The 16,490-nt window shown below is 41.6% G+C and overlaps 1 protein-coding gene across 5 annotated transcripts in view; it reads right to left on the bottom strand.

The window, feature by feature from the left end:
* The window catches only part of HECW1 (HECT, C2 and WW domain containing E3 ubiquitin protein ligase 1), a 200,355-nt gene that overhangs the window by 39,434 nt on the left and 144,431 nt on the right, over positions 1–16,490 (bottom strand). For all 5 annotated transcript variants that reach the window (XM_028749807.2, XM_028749810.2, XM_028749812.2 and 2 more), the window contains 4 exons: positions 7,680–7,810; positions 6,913–7,034; positions 3,328–3,513; positions 2,265–2,399 (listed from right to left, as the gene is read on the bottom strand). In XM_028749807.2, the coding sequence (XP_028605640.2) occupies positions 2,265–2,399; positions 3,328–3,513; positions 6,913–7,034; positions 7,680–7,810 (574 nt within the window). The remainder of the gene's footprint in view (positions 1–2,264; positions 2,400–3,327; positions 3,514–6,912; positions 7,035–7,679; positions 7,811–16,490) is intronic.

The following is a 16,490-nucleotide window of genomic DNA, read 5'->3' as shown; positions in this document are numbered from 1 at the left end:
CAGGCAGACACAATATGCATGTGCTTCCAGCCGCCTACATACATAACAACCAGGCATTCAACTCCAATCCTTTATCCAGTAGACAAGACTGTATGCAGTAAATTCTTTTCAAAGAACTGTAATCTCACCAAACATCTGTTGGGAGGTAAAGGAAGAGGGGCTGAATTTAGCTGCTCTACTCCTCCTCCCTCCTTGCCAGCAGATGATTAAGTATCACTGCTTTCTGAAGAGGATGTATGCAGCCTCAATAGCTATGGACTTCCCATTTGGATCAGGGCCACTCATTCTGTGTGCAGGTTTTCAGCCTCAGACAGCTGATTTTTCAAAATCAAAAATATTAATAGTTATCTACGGCATTTGAGCATTATTGCAATAAGAAAATGCACATATTCAAGGAGTTGGTGTTAAATTCAAGGTTTCAGGTGTACCTATTCAATCTCTGTATCACAGTAAAGCACCAGCTCTTTTTAATTATGTATTTATAAAAAGTAGCTAAATGTGACAAATCACTTCTGAAAAGGAGAATATACATGTAGCATATAGGTAATGAGGAACCAGCAAATATAGCAACGTATGTGTTGAAAAAGAAATTGCTGCACACTAATGAGAGAATTTTAAAAAGATGTTGCCTACTATTTAAAATATAAACACGCTGTGTACTGTCTGCTAAGAAAGGAAACTGCCTGCTTTTGATTCCCTCTCTTTTGTATGTGATAGGCACCATTATATGGGTCTCAGTGGAGTTATTCCTATTGTGTTCAGATAGATTTAAGCACTTAACAAACCAACATGAAAATTGTCACAGAAAGATTGCAGAACAAAGCCCATAGTTCACCTGAACAACAAAGATGACAAAGCTGGTAAAAGGTAAGATCCCGGCTTCCAACCATAATATTTCTTTGCAATTTGAGACAGGGGGAATAATACACAAAGGAAAGAAGAATTAGTGAACCCCGGCTTCTAAGAAATGTTGGAGAACTGCATGCTGCAATGAAGGCTGGACGCTGAGCATGTGTCGGAAGGATGGGTCTAAGAGACTCCCTCACCCAAAAAGCCCGGAGGTACCAAGGAGTCTTTTATGTTTTTCTGGCCTTCCTTAATTAGCTGCTCCTACTTTGTTCGAACTGTCTTATGGCCCATCCAGCTACTATGCCAATGTTCTCCAGGCCAGAACGGTTGGTGTTCCCACAAAGGCCTGTGCTTTGTGTCTCTGTGTTTTGTGAATGACAGAAGGACCCACACCCTGAAGTTGTGCATTCTACAGAAAACCCAGGCAACTGTATAATCTGTGGACGGGCAGCACCAACCCTAAGGACAGGCAGCTGCAAATAAAAACATGCATGCATCCATCATTTTATTTGTATGCTGCCTTTCCATGCTCAAGGTGGCTTACAACATGGAAAAAAGCACATTACAAAAGTAGTCATAAACAATAAATAAAACATCAAAAGGTACACAAGCAAATTAAACAATTGCCACATAAATCATAAGAAGATCTAAAAGTTAAGATACAAAAAAAAAAAATCAATAATAGCAACAACTCACCCCGCAACCCTCCACCTCCCAAAACTCCTAAACCATACCGCAGTCCCAGAGTGTATTCAACAGCCTCAGCTTTTGTAGCTGGAGTCAGTCAGGGCCCCTCCTTCCCATGCCTCGTGGGAAAGGACTGCAAGGCAGGGAGCAAGTCTTCCAGGACTCAACAGCCAAGATACAATCTGCTGTTGACAGCCAGCAAATGAATTGCTTGGAAACAAGCAGATATAAATCTGTTCTAATCACTTTACAAGATATGAAGGCTGCAAGAGGTATTGATAGCTGTGCTGAAGCTAATATCTGCAGCTGTTTATAATGTCATTTATTTTTTGTACCACACTGGCAACTCATAGCTGGGCAAGCTCTGTCTTTCTTTATCACTACGATATGCCTTCTTGCCCCTTCCCCAATATGGCTTAATCCATAACATTTAATCTTCTGGAATTTTTCTTTTCTTACTAGACCGTGTCAGGGTGAGTATAGCCTGCTCCTGGTATCTAACAGGTATTGAATGGGCTGGATAGGGGTTCAGTTAACAGGGTATATGTATCTGAATTCTAATTCATCATCATTCTCCCTCCCAGGTTTCAGGCCACAATATAATTTATTACATATCCAGCCACTTCCTACAAATTATAAAGCTAGCAAGGTGAATGCGAAGAAATTGCTTTGTTGTGAATATACCCATTTATCCAGAAATCCTAATGAATTAGAGCAAGAAAACATACCTCTCCAGCACTGTAGCTGCGGAGTCGCTGAAGATGCTGTCTGTGAGTCAGATGATTGGGTAGGCGGCCATTTTGAAGTGGGATCCTGGGATCAATGAAAGTAGTAGCACGGCTGTTGTGGTCAACAAAGAAGGACTGTAATAAAATAATGTTGGAAAAGAACAATGATTATAATACTGATAAAGCAACCAGAGTAAACAATGTATTCAGCAGGATTCTGCATGGTCCTCTAAGGCATCTTGCCTGGCTCTTCCATTTGAACAATTAGATGTTCAGGTGTGGGCTTGTTGCAAGGGGTCAAACCCTACAAAACCCTCTAAGTCTCTTGTCAATAAGACCCAGGAGCTGGGAGGAGATAAAGTCCAGCCATTTATTGATCCAGTGGGGTATGTTCCGCAAAGTCTGGACCCTCTCCTAGTGGCAAGAGTTTTTACATAAGTTTTTACAAAGCATTTCAATTTCCACCAGTCATATACATCATTACCTCATTCAAGTTGTTAGACCAATCATATGCATAAAAGGACATTTCAAGTTGTTGCACTTGCACGCAGCTTTGATTCCCACCCACGGCCGTTGCATTGTTGCAAAAGCCCCTGTGTGCGCTGGGAACCTGTGTTACGTGTAGCGAGTTACGTGCAGCCATTTGCGTTCTATTACCTATATGCTGTGTTTCTTCTTCTAGCTTTGTGCTGTGGCTTGTGATTTATGTGTTAGCTGTTTTTCTACCCCAATGGGGAAGGTGAACTTTTCTATTAGCAGCACATGCAGGGGCTTACAGGGGTACACATTATCACATTTATTGTGGCCCTTTGGACCACCTCCACAGACTGAGGTGCTTGTGGTCCACTTGTCCTTTGTGACTGCTCAGCGGCCTGATTGCCTGTAGACAGCCAGCACTGGCAATTGTGTCCTGTAAATGTATTCAGGTCCCCAAATTCATATACTTAGCCTATTAATGTGTATGCCACTGAATGACTCAGGAGGAGACATCTGAGAATAAAGCACAAACTTCAAAGCTAATACATTTGAATATGAGAACTCAATATTGTATAAATTATTGTACCTTGCCTTGTTGATCAGTTTTGATCTCCCAGCCGCGGGGAAGCTCCAGCCGTGTGTCAGCAAACATGTTGATGAAATTTACCAGGTCCCTGTTGTGCTGATACCGCTCAAAATTCCGAGCATCTCTGCGGATCTTTAGAATCATATGCTTTAAGCAGGTGCTGTTGGTAAACACTCGATAGGCACTCTGGATACAAAAAGCAGGAGGGGAAAACAAAGCTTTCATGACTGCAAATGGGTCAACTCTAATGACCTTTTCCAGAATATGTATGAATCATACAGGCAACCCCCTCCCCCCAAAACTCTCTTGTCTGAAATAGTAAATCATGTAACTGTTTTTAAGAGCCTTGTGAGCTGCTAGACCCCAAAGTCTGGTTATTTACAGAAGGGTAGGCTTGTCTTTTAATAAAGGGCCCAAAGAATATGCATTTAATACAGGCAATGACCATTTCATGTGCGGGTTCCATTCCTTCCTGTCCCTGTTCCATCCCTCTTCTGGGTCCAAAAGGACCTGCTTGTCATTTGGACACACCTAAAATGGTTGCTGCCTGTATGTCTTTTCCCACATTAAAAGGTAATGGGACCCCTGACCGTTATGTCCAGTCACAGACGACTCTGGGGTTGCGGCACTCATCTCGCTTTATTGGCCGAGGGAGCCGGCGTACAGCTTCCAGGTCATGTGGCCAGCATGACTAAGCCGCTTCTGGCGAACCAGAGCAGCACACGGAAACATAATTTACCTTCCCGCCGGAGCGGTACCTATTTATCTACTTGAACTGTGTGCTTTCAAACTGCTAGGTTGGCAGGAGCAGCGACCAAGCAACGGGAGCTCACCCCCTTGTGGGGATTTGAACCGCCGACCTTCTGACAGGCAAGCCGTAGGCTCTGTGGTTTAACCCACAGCGCCACCCGCATTAAGAGCCTTTAAATGCTCAGCAAGAAAGTTCACAAATACCAAGATTATTCCAGATCAAATTGAGGCATGGTTGGTCTTAGTTGTCAGACTATAGCCACCCAGAATGCATAACACTGCATCCTCCTGTGATTCAGTGGGTCCCTTGCCCCTGTAGCAACATCTGTAAGAAAGAGCCATGTGGCTCTGGCAAGTAAGCAGTCGTTGCCTGAGGGCCTATGGTATTGGCATGGGAAGGAATCATATCATTTGCCTCAACCTTCCAGTTCCTTCCTACAGATATTGCTGCAGTGAAATATCATGTAGCCACATGGAAGAGGCTCTCACATTGCTCCAGCACGCATGTAACTTGCTAAGTATTTATGATCACACACAGGGAATGATCATTAATTTCTGGAAATATATGATAATGTTCTTGCTATTTAGCTTGGGGTTGGGATTACAGAAACTTAGTAGTACAAACTCTGGAATTCCACCACCAGCTCACTGACGATTTTAGTAGCTCTCTGAGACCTTAAAAGAGACCAAAAATTTCATAGGTTTTTTTAAAGCCTTCAAGTAAAGAAGAGATCTGTTTTCCATTTCAGCTCCAGCTGCTGGATAATATTTTCCAATTCAATTTTCATGGCCATAATTAATGCTTCTAAATTTTAATTGGAGTTTGCGGTTAAAATATTATAACGACATTAAGCCCAAATTTATGTAGCATATTATTTTTACATAAGTGGAATTTGTATGACTGCCTTAACAGATGTTTCAGCAGGTCGTTCTGGTTTCTTTGGCAGAATTGAAATCATTGTTGTAACAGAAAAGGTGTTGCTCTGTTCAAATTAATTTGATACCTGCTTTGATGTAAGATCTACTAATATAAAGTGAAAGCCACAAAAAGTTCAAAGAGGAATATTCAGATTAATCTTAGACGTTTTCTGAATAGTATTTGAATCCCCTGACCAAACCAAAACTGGATCTTAAGAAAACTGCTTATGCTCTACCAGTCATTCCAACATACTTCTCAGAGAAACCTTGAAATGATTTTTAAAACTGTATTTTGTTTCTGCTTAGCCAATTATGAGGGGAAAGTGAGCATTTGCCAAAACAGTGGAGATAATTGAGATATACTTTCTTGCCTTGCGACAGTGCAGTTTTCAAGTTTTCAACTTCCTGGGGAACTTCTTTGCATCAACTTGCCTACCAAGAAACCCCTGAACATCTGCCAAAGAGCCCCAGGATAGTGCACAGTATTCTCAGATGCATTCTAGGGCATAGAGTCAGTTCATCTATGGCACGAACCAGCTGCTGAACACCACAATGGCCCATAGCTGTCAACATTTCCCTTTTCTTGCGAGGAATCCTATTCAGAATAAGGGCATTTCCCTTAAAAAAAGGGAAACGTTGACAGCTATGCAATGGCCTTGCATGAATGAACAAGCAACCTAGAATACACGCAATGTTCCCATTTGGCTGCATGTTTTAGGGGCTGAGATGTGTTGATTTAATATTTGTATTCTGCTTTTCCAACAACAAATGTTGAGTTCAAAGTGGTTCACAATAATCACAACACCATTTAAAAAGCAGCAAGCACTGCAACTGCTATAATATCAAACACAAAAGCATATAAAGCAAACAACAACAAATTCATCAAAACAATTAATGCAATTCAATAATTCAATAAAGTCACAGTAACTCCCTGCTAGCATTGCAATGATACTTCCTCATCACTTGGAAGCTTCCTTCAGAACAAAAAAAAAAGGGGGGGGTTAGCTTTTCAACACTGCAATGGGTGGAAGCCTCATTCACTGTCATGAAGTATAGAAACTTACATGGAACTATGCTTTTAAAAACCATTTTGGGTGGGTGGGAGATCAGTAATGCCACACAAGTTCTCTCTTGGGGAGGTTTGTCTCCTACTACTTATTTTCTCCTTGAGGAACCCCATGTGAAGCTTTCAAAAAGGCATTCCAGGATCTGAAAACCTCTGTTCTGAGATACTTGGTTAGGGTTTGGTAAAATACTGATTTAGTGATTATTTTACATAGGAATGTGTTAGGGGTGTTCTAGCATGGGGAAATGGGAAGAGTATGAGTTGTACATATAACAAGCTAGTGGTCTTGCTAACCAAAATGTTGCATAAGGAGTATAATGCAGATCTAGGTCTATTAAGGCAGAAACAGATGAGCAGAGTAATTGTCCAACATCTTCTGAAATATCTTAGCAGTGAGAAAAGCTACCTTTATGCATTATGATTCCCTTTGAACAACAATACTCTGTTGTGGATCAATGACTAAACATCTCATTGTAGTTTATGTTCAGTGATAAGGTTTGATATCAGACATTTGCAAACCACCAAATGCTCCCTTTTCAAAAAGGAGGCACATGTAGAGGGGTTTTTGCAAACCATGCTGCTGGATTGCTGCAAAGCCAAATTTCTTCTGCATGACCATCCAGGTGAACAGATTCAAGTGGGGATGAATTTATCACTTGGATAATTCAGTTGTATTTTCTTCCCTAGAATTCAGTTCTCTCTCTGCAATTCTGGCTTTTGCATAGTTTCTCCGATCACTTTCATTCTCTCTTATACATTCTCAATTGCAGAGAGAGAACCGAAGTGCCACCTAGAAGCTGCTATCCAAGTATATCAGCATTTTGCAAGAGAACTGAGAGTCAAGCACTTACATAGTTTGCATGCAGCACCGTGAAAAACTCAGGGTTGGTGATGAACTTTACAGCTGGAGACTGCAGCAACAAAGTGATTTTTTGAGAATTCACAGGAGAAACAGGTACTTCTCTTCTAATTTCTGAAAATAAAAAGGCTTTCATGTAATACACAGCAAGAGAACATTTGAATTTTGAATGACTATTCTCCCCTCTTCTGATTTCCCCCTCTAAAGCATGGCTTCTGGCCAACTTCCTGGTAGTTACAGAAAGGACTTGTTAATCCATGGCACAACCCTCCCCAACAAACCTGTGCTTCTTGTGGTTTCAATTCCTTATTTGTCGATTCCTTTAACTAAGTCTTGGCTTTTTGGCAACAAGTTCTTTCCAACTTAGTTTTATAAATAAATATCCAGTGTAAAAGTGAGTAGTTCTTTTTATCTCTGACATCCACAAGTATCTTTTCAAGTATCTTAACTTCTTGTGCATTTAACGTATTAAATCTTTTTCCTGATGTTATGGTTTTAGCTTTTTGTTAACCGCTCTGGGATTTTTTACAGTCAAGCTGCACATAAATTTTATGAAATAAATAAACCAACAGTAAGGAATATGGAGGAGCAATGATGCTTGGGACCCACCACTTACGGCCCCAACATTGACTTTATCACAACAGTGAGAACCAGACCCTCACTGAGAAGCATCTGTGAAACGTGATGCCCCCCCCTCATCTACAAAGCTCATACAATACCATAGTAAGAAGAGGACACTGACTCATGTAAATGTCTTACCTGAATTTGGCTGGGAAGGGTCTGCCTCAGAATCACTTCCACCTCCAGCAGGAAGCCTCTCTACCCTGCTGCTAACCACAGTGTCCTCATCTGTTCTTTCCGTAGCAATAGTTCGCTGAATATTTTGGTACCTTGATTTTGAAAAAGGGGAGGAAGTAAAATATGTTAGTCAGATGCACATTACAAATGAGGGGACCTCTGCATAGCATTTTTGTGTCCTGCTTTTAGACTCTAAGCCAGCCTTTCTCACACTTGGGTCCTGAAGTCTTGTTGGATTACAGCTCCCATCATTCCTGACCACTGGTCCTGGTAGCTAGAGCTGATGGGAATTGTAGCCCAACAACAACTGGGGACCCAAGTTTGAGAAAGGCTGCTTTAAGTTGCTAGTTACTTTATAACTTTAACGAACTGCATTTCAGCTTTGAAAACACCAAATGTTATAGACAATTACTGGTAATTGAAAATATTAGAACAAAAGGACAAGAAATCTATCAACAAATAGAACAGTTTGGAAGGCAACACTGAAAATACTTGAGTGTCTTTTGAAAGTACCGGGAGAATATGTTTTCAGTGTACATCTAAATTCCAACAAAGTGTGGCAGGCCTCTCTGTACAGCTGAGTGACAAAGCCGCAAAGAGGACTCACTCAGTTGTTTTCCTGTTTGATTAAAGAAGCCCTCTCTGCCATGAGCAGTAAGGCAAGAACAAGCAAAACTATAGTTTCCCTTCTAGTAGCGTGGCAGCATCAGGACCAGGACAGATGCAAAACAGCTATGGTTTTTGCTCCATGCATAACCATGATTACTCCTTCATGCTTAGCCACAATTTGGCTTAGTGCTATGTGTGGTCATTGCCTGTTGTTATTCTGAAGTATCTGGGCACAGTGAATTAACTATGCACGATCCCCTTAAGTAAGTACAGCCTAACAGGAAAGAAAGACAGAAAGTGAAAGTCTGGCTCCTCTTGGCCTGACCTTATAGTCAGCTATGGTTGCCATAAATAAAGATTATTTATTTATTTCACAAAATTAAATATACTGCATGATGGTAAAAGAAAACTCAAAGCAGTTTATGAAAAAGATAGAACAAAAAAATTATCACTAAAAAAGTTACAACCATAATTTAAACCATACAGAAAGTTTTAACGACAATAGAATAGACTAAAACAAATTAAAACTCACACAAACTAAATAAAAATCTGGATAGACTTGTCTAAATAAAAATGTCTTCAGCGAGCGCGAAGGCGCCGGCCTGATAAAAATAGGCAGGGAGCTCCAAAGTGTTGAGGCTTCCAAACTAAACAATTGAGTTCTTATAGATGTGGTTCAGGTATTATGTGGCACCCGTAAAAGTGCAAATTCTGCCGATCAAAGCTGTCAAGTGGGAGCATATTGGGTAAGTCAATCTTATAGGTAAACTGAAGAAAATGTGAAACTTTGATATTAGGTAGGCTTACTGGCTTGGATTGGCAAATTTTGAGTATTGGTTCAATATTATTAGCTAAATATAATTAGGTAATTTATATTTAATATTTATTAGAATTATGCTTTAGGTTTCTCAGGTGTTTATGGCATTTGGATTGGAATAATAATAATAATAATAATAATAATAATAATAATAATAATAATAATTTATAATTTCTTATACCCCACTCATCTGACTGGGTTACGCCAACTACTCTGGGCAGCTTCCAACAAGAATACAAATCAAACAACAAAAAATCAAACATTAAAAGCTTCCCGAAACAGGGCTGCCTGTCTACAAAAATTTATATAGTTGTTTAACTCTTTGACATCCTCCAGGAGGGTATTCTACAGGGGGAAATGATATAAGGCTCCAAATGATTTCATTATTAGTAAAGATGCAGGGTATTAATAATAGTAATAGTAGTAGCAGTAATAATAATAATAATAATAATAATAATAATAATAATAATAATAATAATTTTGTTTTTAGGTTATTTCTTGGTTTGGTTTGATTTATGATTTGACAGTCTTGGAAGTTTTAATAAAATACATGAACTGAATTGAATTGGGAAGGTGAAAATATAAAGATTTATGCTTGGCTGAAAGAGTAGACTGCTTTTGTTTCATTAATTTCCTCAATAATCAATGCTTTATATTTAACTTTACATGCACATACACATATTAGCAAGAAGGTAAATAGCATAATAAAATTAGCTTTAAAAAAACACTACAAGAACTAAGGATTTGTTGTTTTGCCTTTAAATATGCCCTTTGCAAACAAATTATTATATTTGGACTTCACACTATATTAACATTGCTCTATTTTCCCCCACTCTCTCTTTTATAAGAACCTATAAACATTTTTATTCACTTCACAGCAGGCTGACTGAACAAACTTTCCATTCCAGTGCAGGCTGAGTTTTATGCCCCCCTCATGCAATCGCAGAACAGAAAAACGTAGCTCACCTATTTAGAGGGATATATACAGTGCATAAGTTTCCTATTTAATTAGATGGTAGAAAAATCCCCTGTGGGCTAATAATGCCTAGGAAGCAAAGCAATGGACCAAGAGACTGCTACAGTTTAGTCAAAACTGTGTAAAGCAATCTTCAAGATATTCTGAAAAAATGCCCACATATGTGGAAAAAAACTTGAAACAACTTTGTGGATGCATTTGAAAAATCCAGCACTTTTTCAAATGATGATTGTGATGGTGGCTACATTCATTGTGTATGCATTATAATGGTGGCTTTCAAACTTTCTGTCCTCAGGGAGCCCCTAAAGACTGGTTTTCCAAGGAACTGCCACAGCATTCTGCAGAATATGTGCTCTGGGACACACTGCCAGCCTGATGTGCCTCGCTGCCCATTCCCTCTTCTGTAACTGGCTTTTGTTAGGTGAACAACCAGTCTTTCGGGGAGGCTTCCTTGATGGCCATCATTAAGCATCTCATTGAGATGAGTCGGTGCGTCCTTTATTGCTGAGGCAAAACGGGGAGGTGCCGCTCTGCCACTGCCACCACCAAAGCCTTCCTTACATGGCAACACCCAGAAAGCAGTGGCAATAACAGTGGGTTCCGGTGAGACCTCACACAAGGTCTCACAGAGTACATTAGATCTCACAACATTTTGGCAAGATATTGCCAGTGGCTACCAGAGCTGCTGCCGGCACTCCTTCTTCACCAGTAGTGGAGCCTGAGGCAGGCTCTCAGGGGTGCTGCTTCTTGCGCTCCTGCCACCTAAGGCAGCTGCCTCACTCAGCCAGCCTCATGAGTAGACCGGCCCTACACTGAAAACCCCTTGGAACAACCCCAGTATCTTTTCAATAGTTTCAAAACCATAGTTTTGTTTAGTCCAGTCTAGACCCTAAAGGACCTTGAATGCTGTCTGTGCCAGCTGAAAAGAAGACGAGAGATGAGGGACGCCAGCAAACCCATCTGGCAACCCTGTGGTTTTCTCAGGACTGGGAAAGGGAGAGAAAAACTGGCTGTGATTTATCGCTACCTAGTTTTTCTTTGGGGCATGTTCTTTTTTCTGTTGCCATTGTGGATAAGAGATGGGAGTTTCTTGCTTGTGGGCACCCATTTACACTGCTCAGGGTGAGATCCTGGATGACTGGGGCGGTTGCAGTTATTAAGTTACTCAAAAGCCACAGATTGAGGGTCTGTTGGCACACAGACTTTGTGTGAGAGACGGAGAGGGAGGGAGTAGGCTGCCTAAGTGAGGATTCGGATGGGAACTGATGCTAAAACCTTTGGTTGTTTCATCTGTTTCTGTCTGCTTGAATGTTTTGTTTATTTTTACCTAGTCATTTGGTTAAATTGGAAATATTAATTCTTGCTGCTGTAGTTTTGCTTTTTTACCTTGGGTTAGAATTGTGTTTTATTGGACCTAATTTTGTAGTTTTTGTACATTCAAGGAAGAGCTGACTATAAATACTGCAAACAAACAAAAGTATTTTGTTCATTTTCATCTGAGGAAAAGCCTAGCAGCTGCACAAATACTGCCCAGCTCATCTCAATATTTAAGCCTAATGCAGAAGGAATGTTTTCTAAACTAGATAAAAGGCAGTACATAGAATACTTTAAAATGGCCTTCATGGACCTGCCACAACCACCGGAGGGAAGAAAGGTGAGGCTCCAAGGAGGTCTCATTTATATGTTACTGGTATGACGTAATTGTGGCTTTCTAAAGGATGGATCCCGCAATGTATTTGGCTGAAGGAATCTTATGGAATAAGTGGATCATAGGACATCTCCCTATCAGTCTTGCTGGACCACAGAGAAGTTTGGTGCCGATACAATTGTTTCTCACATAGTTTTATAAAGGTGGGCTTTTATTAATTAAGTTTAATTATTCCGTTTGCTGTTTCTATTTTCCCTTAGCTTTCAGTTGTTTAATTACTTATTATTTGTTTAACAGGGTTTTTAAAATTGTTGTTAGCTGCCTTAAGCTCTTTTTATTCTAAAATAAAAATACCCCCTCCACACACCTCTGTATGTAAGCCTAATTTGAGATCAGGACAGCATATAAAGGGGAAGCCCTGTCTTTTGGAAGATCAGTGTAGATCTGGACTGCAGAAGGTGCTATGCGCTGGCTGATGCAGGAGTCCCGTCCACTGCTGTTCTGAGGTGTCTTCAGAAACTAAATGGAGGGGCGTAAGCACTGTTGTCTTGTTTATTATTCTTATTCTTTATTTATATATTTAATTTCTATACTGCCTTTCTTCCAAGGATCACAGGGCGATTTTCGATATAAAAGCACAAAAATACATACCTTAGTAACAAACAAAAACAATAACCCTGCCACACACACAGTTTAAAAGACCACAGACTGTGCTAGGAGAAGAGGAATGTTTTTGCCTGACACCTAAAGAAATGCAAGGAAAGCACCAAAAGATCTGTTCTGTAGCTTTATGCCATAGCCCAGTGGTGGCGAACGTATGGCACGCGTGCCAGAGGGGGCACTCAGAGCCCTCTCTGCACAGAGCCGGCAGAAGGTGAGCGCAGTGCACCGAGTCCTCAGCCCAACGTGTGTCCAAGTAGAAGCGCCTCGGATGGGGCGTCAGGGTGTGTGTGTGCAAAATGGAGCCACAACCTCCAGGGTGCACGTTTCCCTTGGGGAGCCTCTGCTGTGGGTGGGGAGGGCACAGCGCTATGTACGCGCTCAGAAGCGCACTGCCGCATTGGTGGGCTGCCAAGAGTTCTGAGCAGCTGCCTTCTTCCTGCTGCTGCTGCTGCGAAGTTGAGGCCTTACACACCCTCCGGCCAGGGCCAATGGGAGCGGAGTCAGAAGTGGAGTGGAGGGTTCGCGCTCCCCAGCTGAGCTGCCTGCTCCCGCTCCTACTTGTGCAGGAGCAGGGTGGGGATCTCTCAGCTGGGAAGCACAAAGCCTCCACTTCACAAGTTGCAGGTGCTCTGATGCGGAGATGGGGGCTCCTTTAAACTTCTTCCTTGAAGGGAGTGCAGCCACGAATCCCTCAATGGAAAGTGTGACAGAGCCTGCACCTCCCCAGCTGAGCAGCCCCTGTTCATTGAGCAGCTCCTGTTCCCATGCAAGCAGCAACACTGCCTAGCAGAGCAGCCTGATCCCTCTCCTACTTGCCTGCAAGCAGGAGCAGGTGGGGTGTGTGTGTGTGTGTGTGTGTGTGGCGGCAACATCCCTTGCCTGCTCGCTTGCCAGCCCAGCCTTCCCTCATTCAGCGTCTCTGGAGCTGGGGGGGGGGGGGGTTGCTGTTGTGGCTGCAGAGGTAGAGGGACACAGCGCTGGAGAGCGGCAGGTGCCTGTTCACTTGCCACCCAACTCGTCTTCCCTCATTCTGAAAACAGAAGTTATACTCAGAACAGAGCATGTTCTGCTTCCAAAAAAGGTTCAAAAACTAGAACACTCATTTCCGGGTTTGAAGTGTACGGGTTCCAAGTAGTTTGAGAATTAAGCTGTTCGAAAACTGAGGCACCACTGTGTTGCTCCACTCTCTCCACATGGATGCGCCAACCTCCCCTTCTAAACCAAAACCTCAGAATTCAGGTTAAATTGCCGTGTTGGCACTTGGCGACAAATAAGTGGGTTTTGGGTTGCAGTTTGGGCACTAGTCTTTCTTTGCAGGCATCAATGAAGAATTTCTAGCCTTCACCTATTATTGTATTCATTGTCTCTGAATCTTAAAAGAACCATTTCCTTCTGGCAACACATAGGCCTGTGTTACTGGAGTGTGTAGGGCAAAGAGAAAGGAGCGCATCTTGGGCAGGAAGTGAAGCATGCATGGCGCAATTAACAGAGAAAGGAGAGCAAGAAGGTTGTGTTAACAGGATACCTGGCACACAAGCTAGAACATTCAAAATAAATATTTCAATTACATCAAGCTAATATTGATTCAATTAAATGTTATTCTTATAAAATAAACCAAATGATCTCTTCTAGCAAGGGCTGGAACTGGTTTAATTTGCCATTGCTCCCTAAAAAAGTATTTTTTTCATTGCCTAGTTCTTGCAAACAGCAAGTGAGATGGTAAACCTGTAGATGGATGGTACCATGGCTAAATTGTCCTCCAGACAAAATAATAATAATAATAATAATAATAATAATAATAATAATAATAATAATAGAAAACTGGTAGAAAACTGGTATGTTAGGGGAAATGGTTGTACCTTAACCTCCTCTCTGACATGCTAATTTTCTATATGTAAGAATGGGCTTTGGTGTAGTTGTATTCCCTACACATAGATTTATCACAGCAAATGCAGCAGCTTGGGGGCACCCAAACATATTTCTATTTCACCTTCCTCGCAGGAGATCTGGATGACATATCCCCGGCCCCCATACATACCTTACACTTTTTTGTTCTTGCAACAACCCTGTGAGGTATATTGCACTGAGATTACCCTGAGGTAGATTGTGACTGGCCCATTTTTACCCAGTGAGTTTTGTGGATGAATTGGGATTTGTAGTAAGTCTGACCTACTACACTACTCCGACTAGTATGCTTGAGATAATACCTTGTGGGACTCACTGGTGTTATGTTCTCAACAGATATTTTTAGAGGAATTAAAGCCTTTAGGGAAATTACTAAAATTCCTGGTGGCTGTCACTTGGCAGCTGATTTCTATAATCCTCCTTTCTGCAAATCGGACTGAAGAACTCCCATCCTGTTTGGCTGCCTTGAAAGGAAGAAGCTTTGAATTTGCTCGCTTGGCACACCAAAGATAATCATCCCACATTTTAAAGTATAAGAACCCCCCCCCCCCCAACTAGCCTGCCTGTTCCCTTTAAGGTGTGTAATTAGAGGATAGATGTTCCAGGCCCAGTTTTTTTCAATGGAAAACAATATCATTATGATAAACTGAGAGAGGAGGAAAAACAAAAACATTTCCCAAGGTTATAGTGAAAAATGATTTTGCTGTCATATAATGTCAAGTGAAATTATAAATTATTTAACAAGAGAAATAGAAGCATGCATCTTCATGTATTGACCCACTTTGTTTGGTGTGACCTGGATTTAGGTCAAGTAAAGACATTTAAAATAAATCTGCCCATAAACATCTCAGACAGATTTGTAACTGACGTTCACCTGCCTTATACTGGAATACTAGGACTGCTGCCCCTGCGTGCTTTGCTCACCAACCCCACCCCTGCCATCCTACCCACCCTTGTCAACCACCTCCCTTTACACCTCACCCACCACCACATCCCACCAGAGCTCCTTCAACCCCCCCCATTCCAGCCTACCCACACCACCCCATTGTCAATTCCCACCCTCTGTTTGCTCCAAACTCTCCCTCCCTCAGAGTTCACCCAAACGTCCCCCTCACAATCTGACCCCAGCCCCCCATTACCCCCCAACTCATCCCAATCCCCCCGCTGCTGCCGTTCACAGACCCACCTGGCTACCTGTTCAGTCATGTGCTCGGCTGGACCACCTGCTTGTGTGCTCAGCTGCAGCGCTGAGCTTCCCTTGTGTATGGAAGTGGGCAGGCATGTGGTGGTGTCAGGGGGAACATGGGGAGACCATGATGTGCAACCTTTGAGGACGAGGAGCATCAAAATATCCTTCCAGCAACACTTAGTAACCCCTGACTATTACTTTAAAAACCTCATACATGCTTGAGAATTCATAGATCCAGCTGTGATTCTGAAAGCCAAACTAAACATGACAAGCAGCAGGGGGTTCCTGCTGAAGACTATGTCGAGCTCTTCCTTCTTCTTAACATCTATCAAAGCATACCCTGTTTTCTCTATGTAACGTAAGATTTTCATTTATTTCTTTCTTTCTTTTTTATAAAATTTTTATTGGGTTTTCAAGTTTTTTAAAGACAAACACACAAAAATACAACAAAAACAAAACAAAACAAAACAAGCATATTCTCAACACCTTACTTTCCTAACCTTATTCCCTGGACTCCCCCCCACCCCCCTTCTTACATCCCTATTCCCATAATTAAATCAGCAAGTTCTAACTTCTCCTCCTTAACCTATAAATTAATATTTTTGATAAAACCTTCTTAATTAACCTCATTTTTCTTATCCCCATCTCTTATAAACATTTAGATTTTTTTCCTAAGGTCGACCCAAGTTCCCTTCCACCGATTTCATTTTTAAATTAGATATAGGCCCTATTCACCCGACCCAAAATTCATAAACATTTTTACAATTCTGCTTTCCCCTCCCCCACTCCCCAGGTACTAGTCCCTTCTCAAATAAAAGTCAGCAGTAGTTTCTAGCCTGGATTTCTCACGTCCGAGGCTTTCAAATCTCTTTCAGTTCCTCTCCGCCGGTTTTGTTGGAAATCCTTTATGTTGGTCGTCAGCTCTCGAAGCAGTTCAATCTCCGTCACTCCAGTTTTTCTTCCCA

This window comes from Podarcis muralis, chromosome 12 (genome assembly GCF_964188315.1).
Source record: "Podarcis muralis chromosome 12, rPodMur119.hap1.1, whole genome shotgun sequence".
In the NCBI taxonomy this organism is placed as follows: Eukaryota; Metazoa; Chordata; class Lepidosauria; order Squamata; family Lacertidae; genus Podarcis; species Podarcis muralis.
The sequence above is the reverse complement of the archived record's forward strand: the minus strand, read 5'-3'. Positions and strand labels throughout refer to the sequence as shown.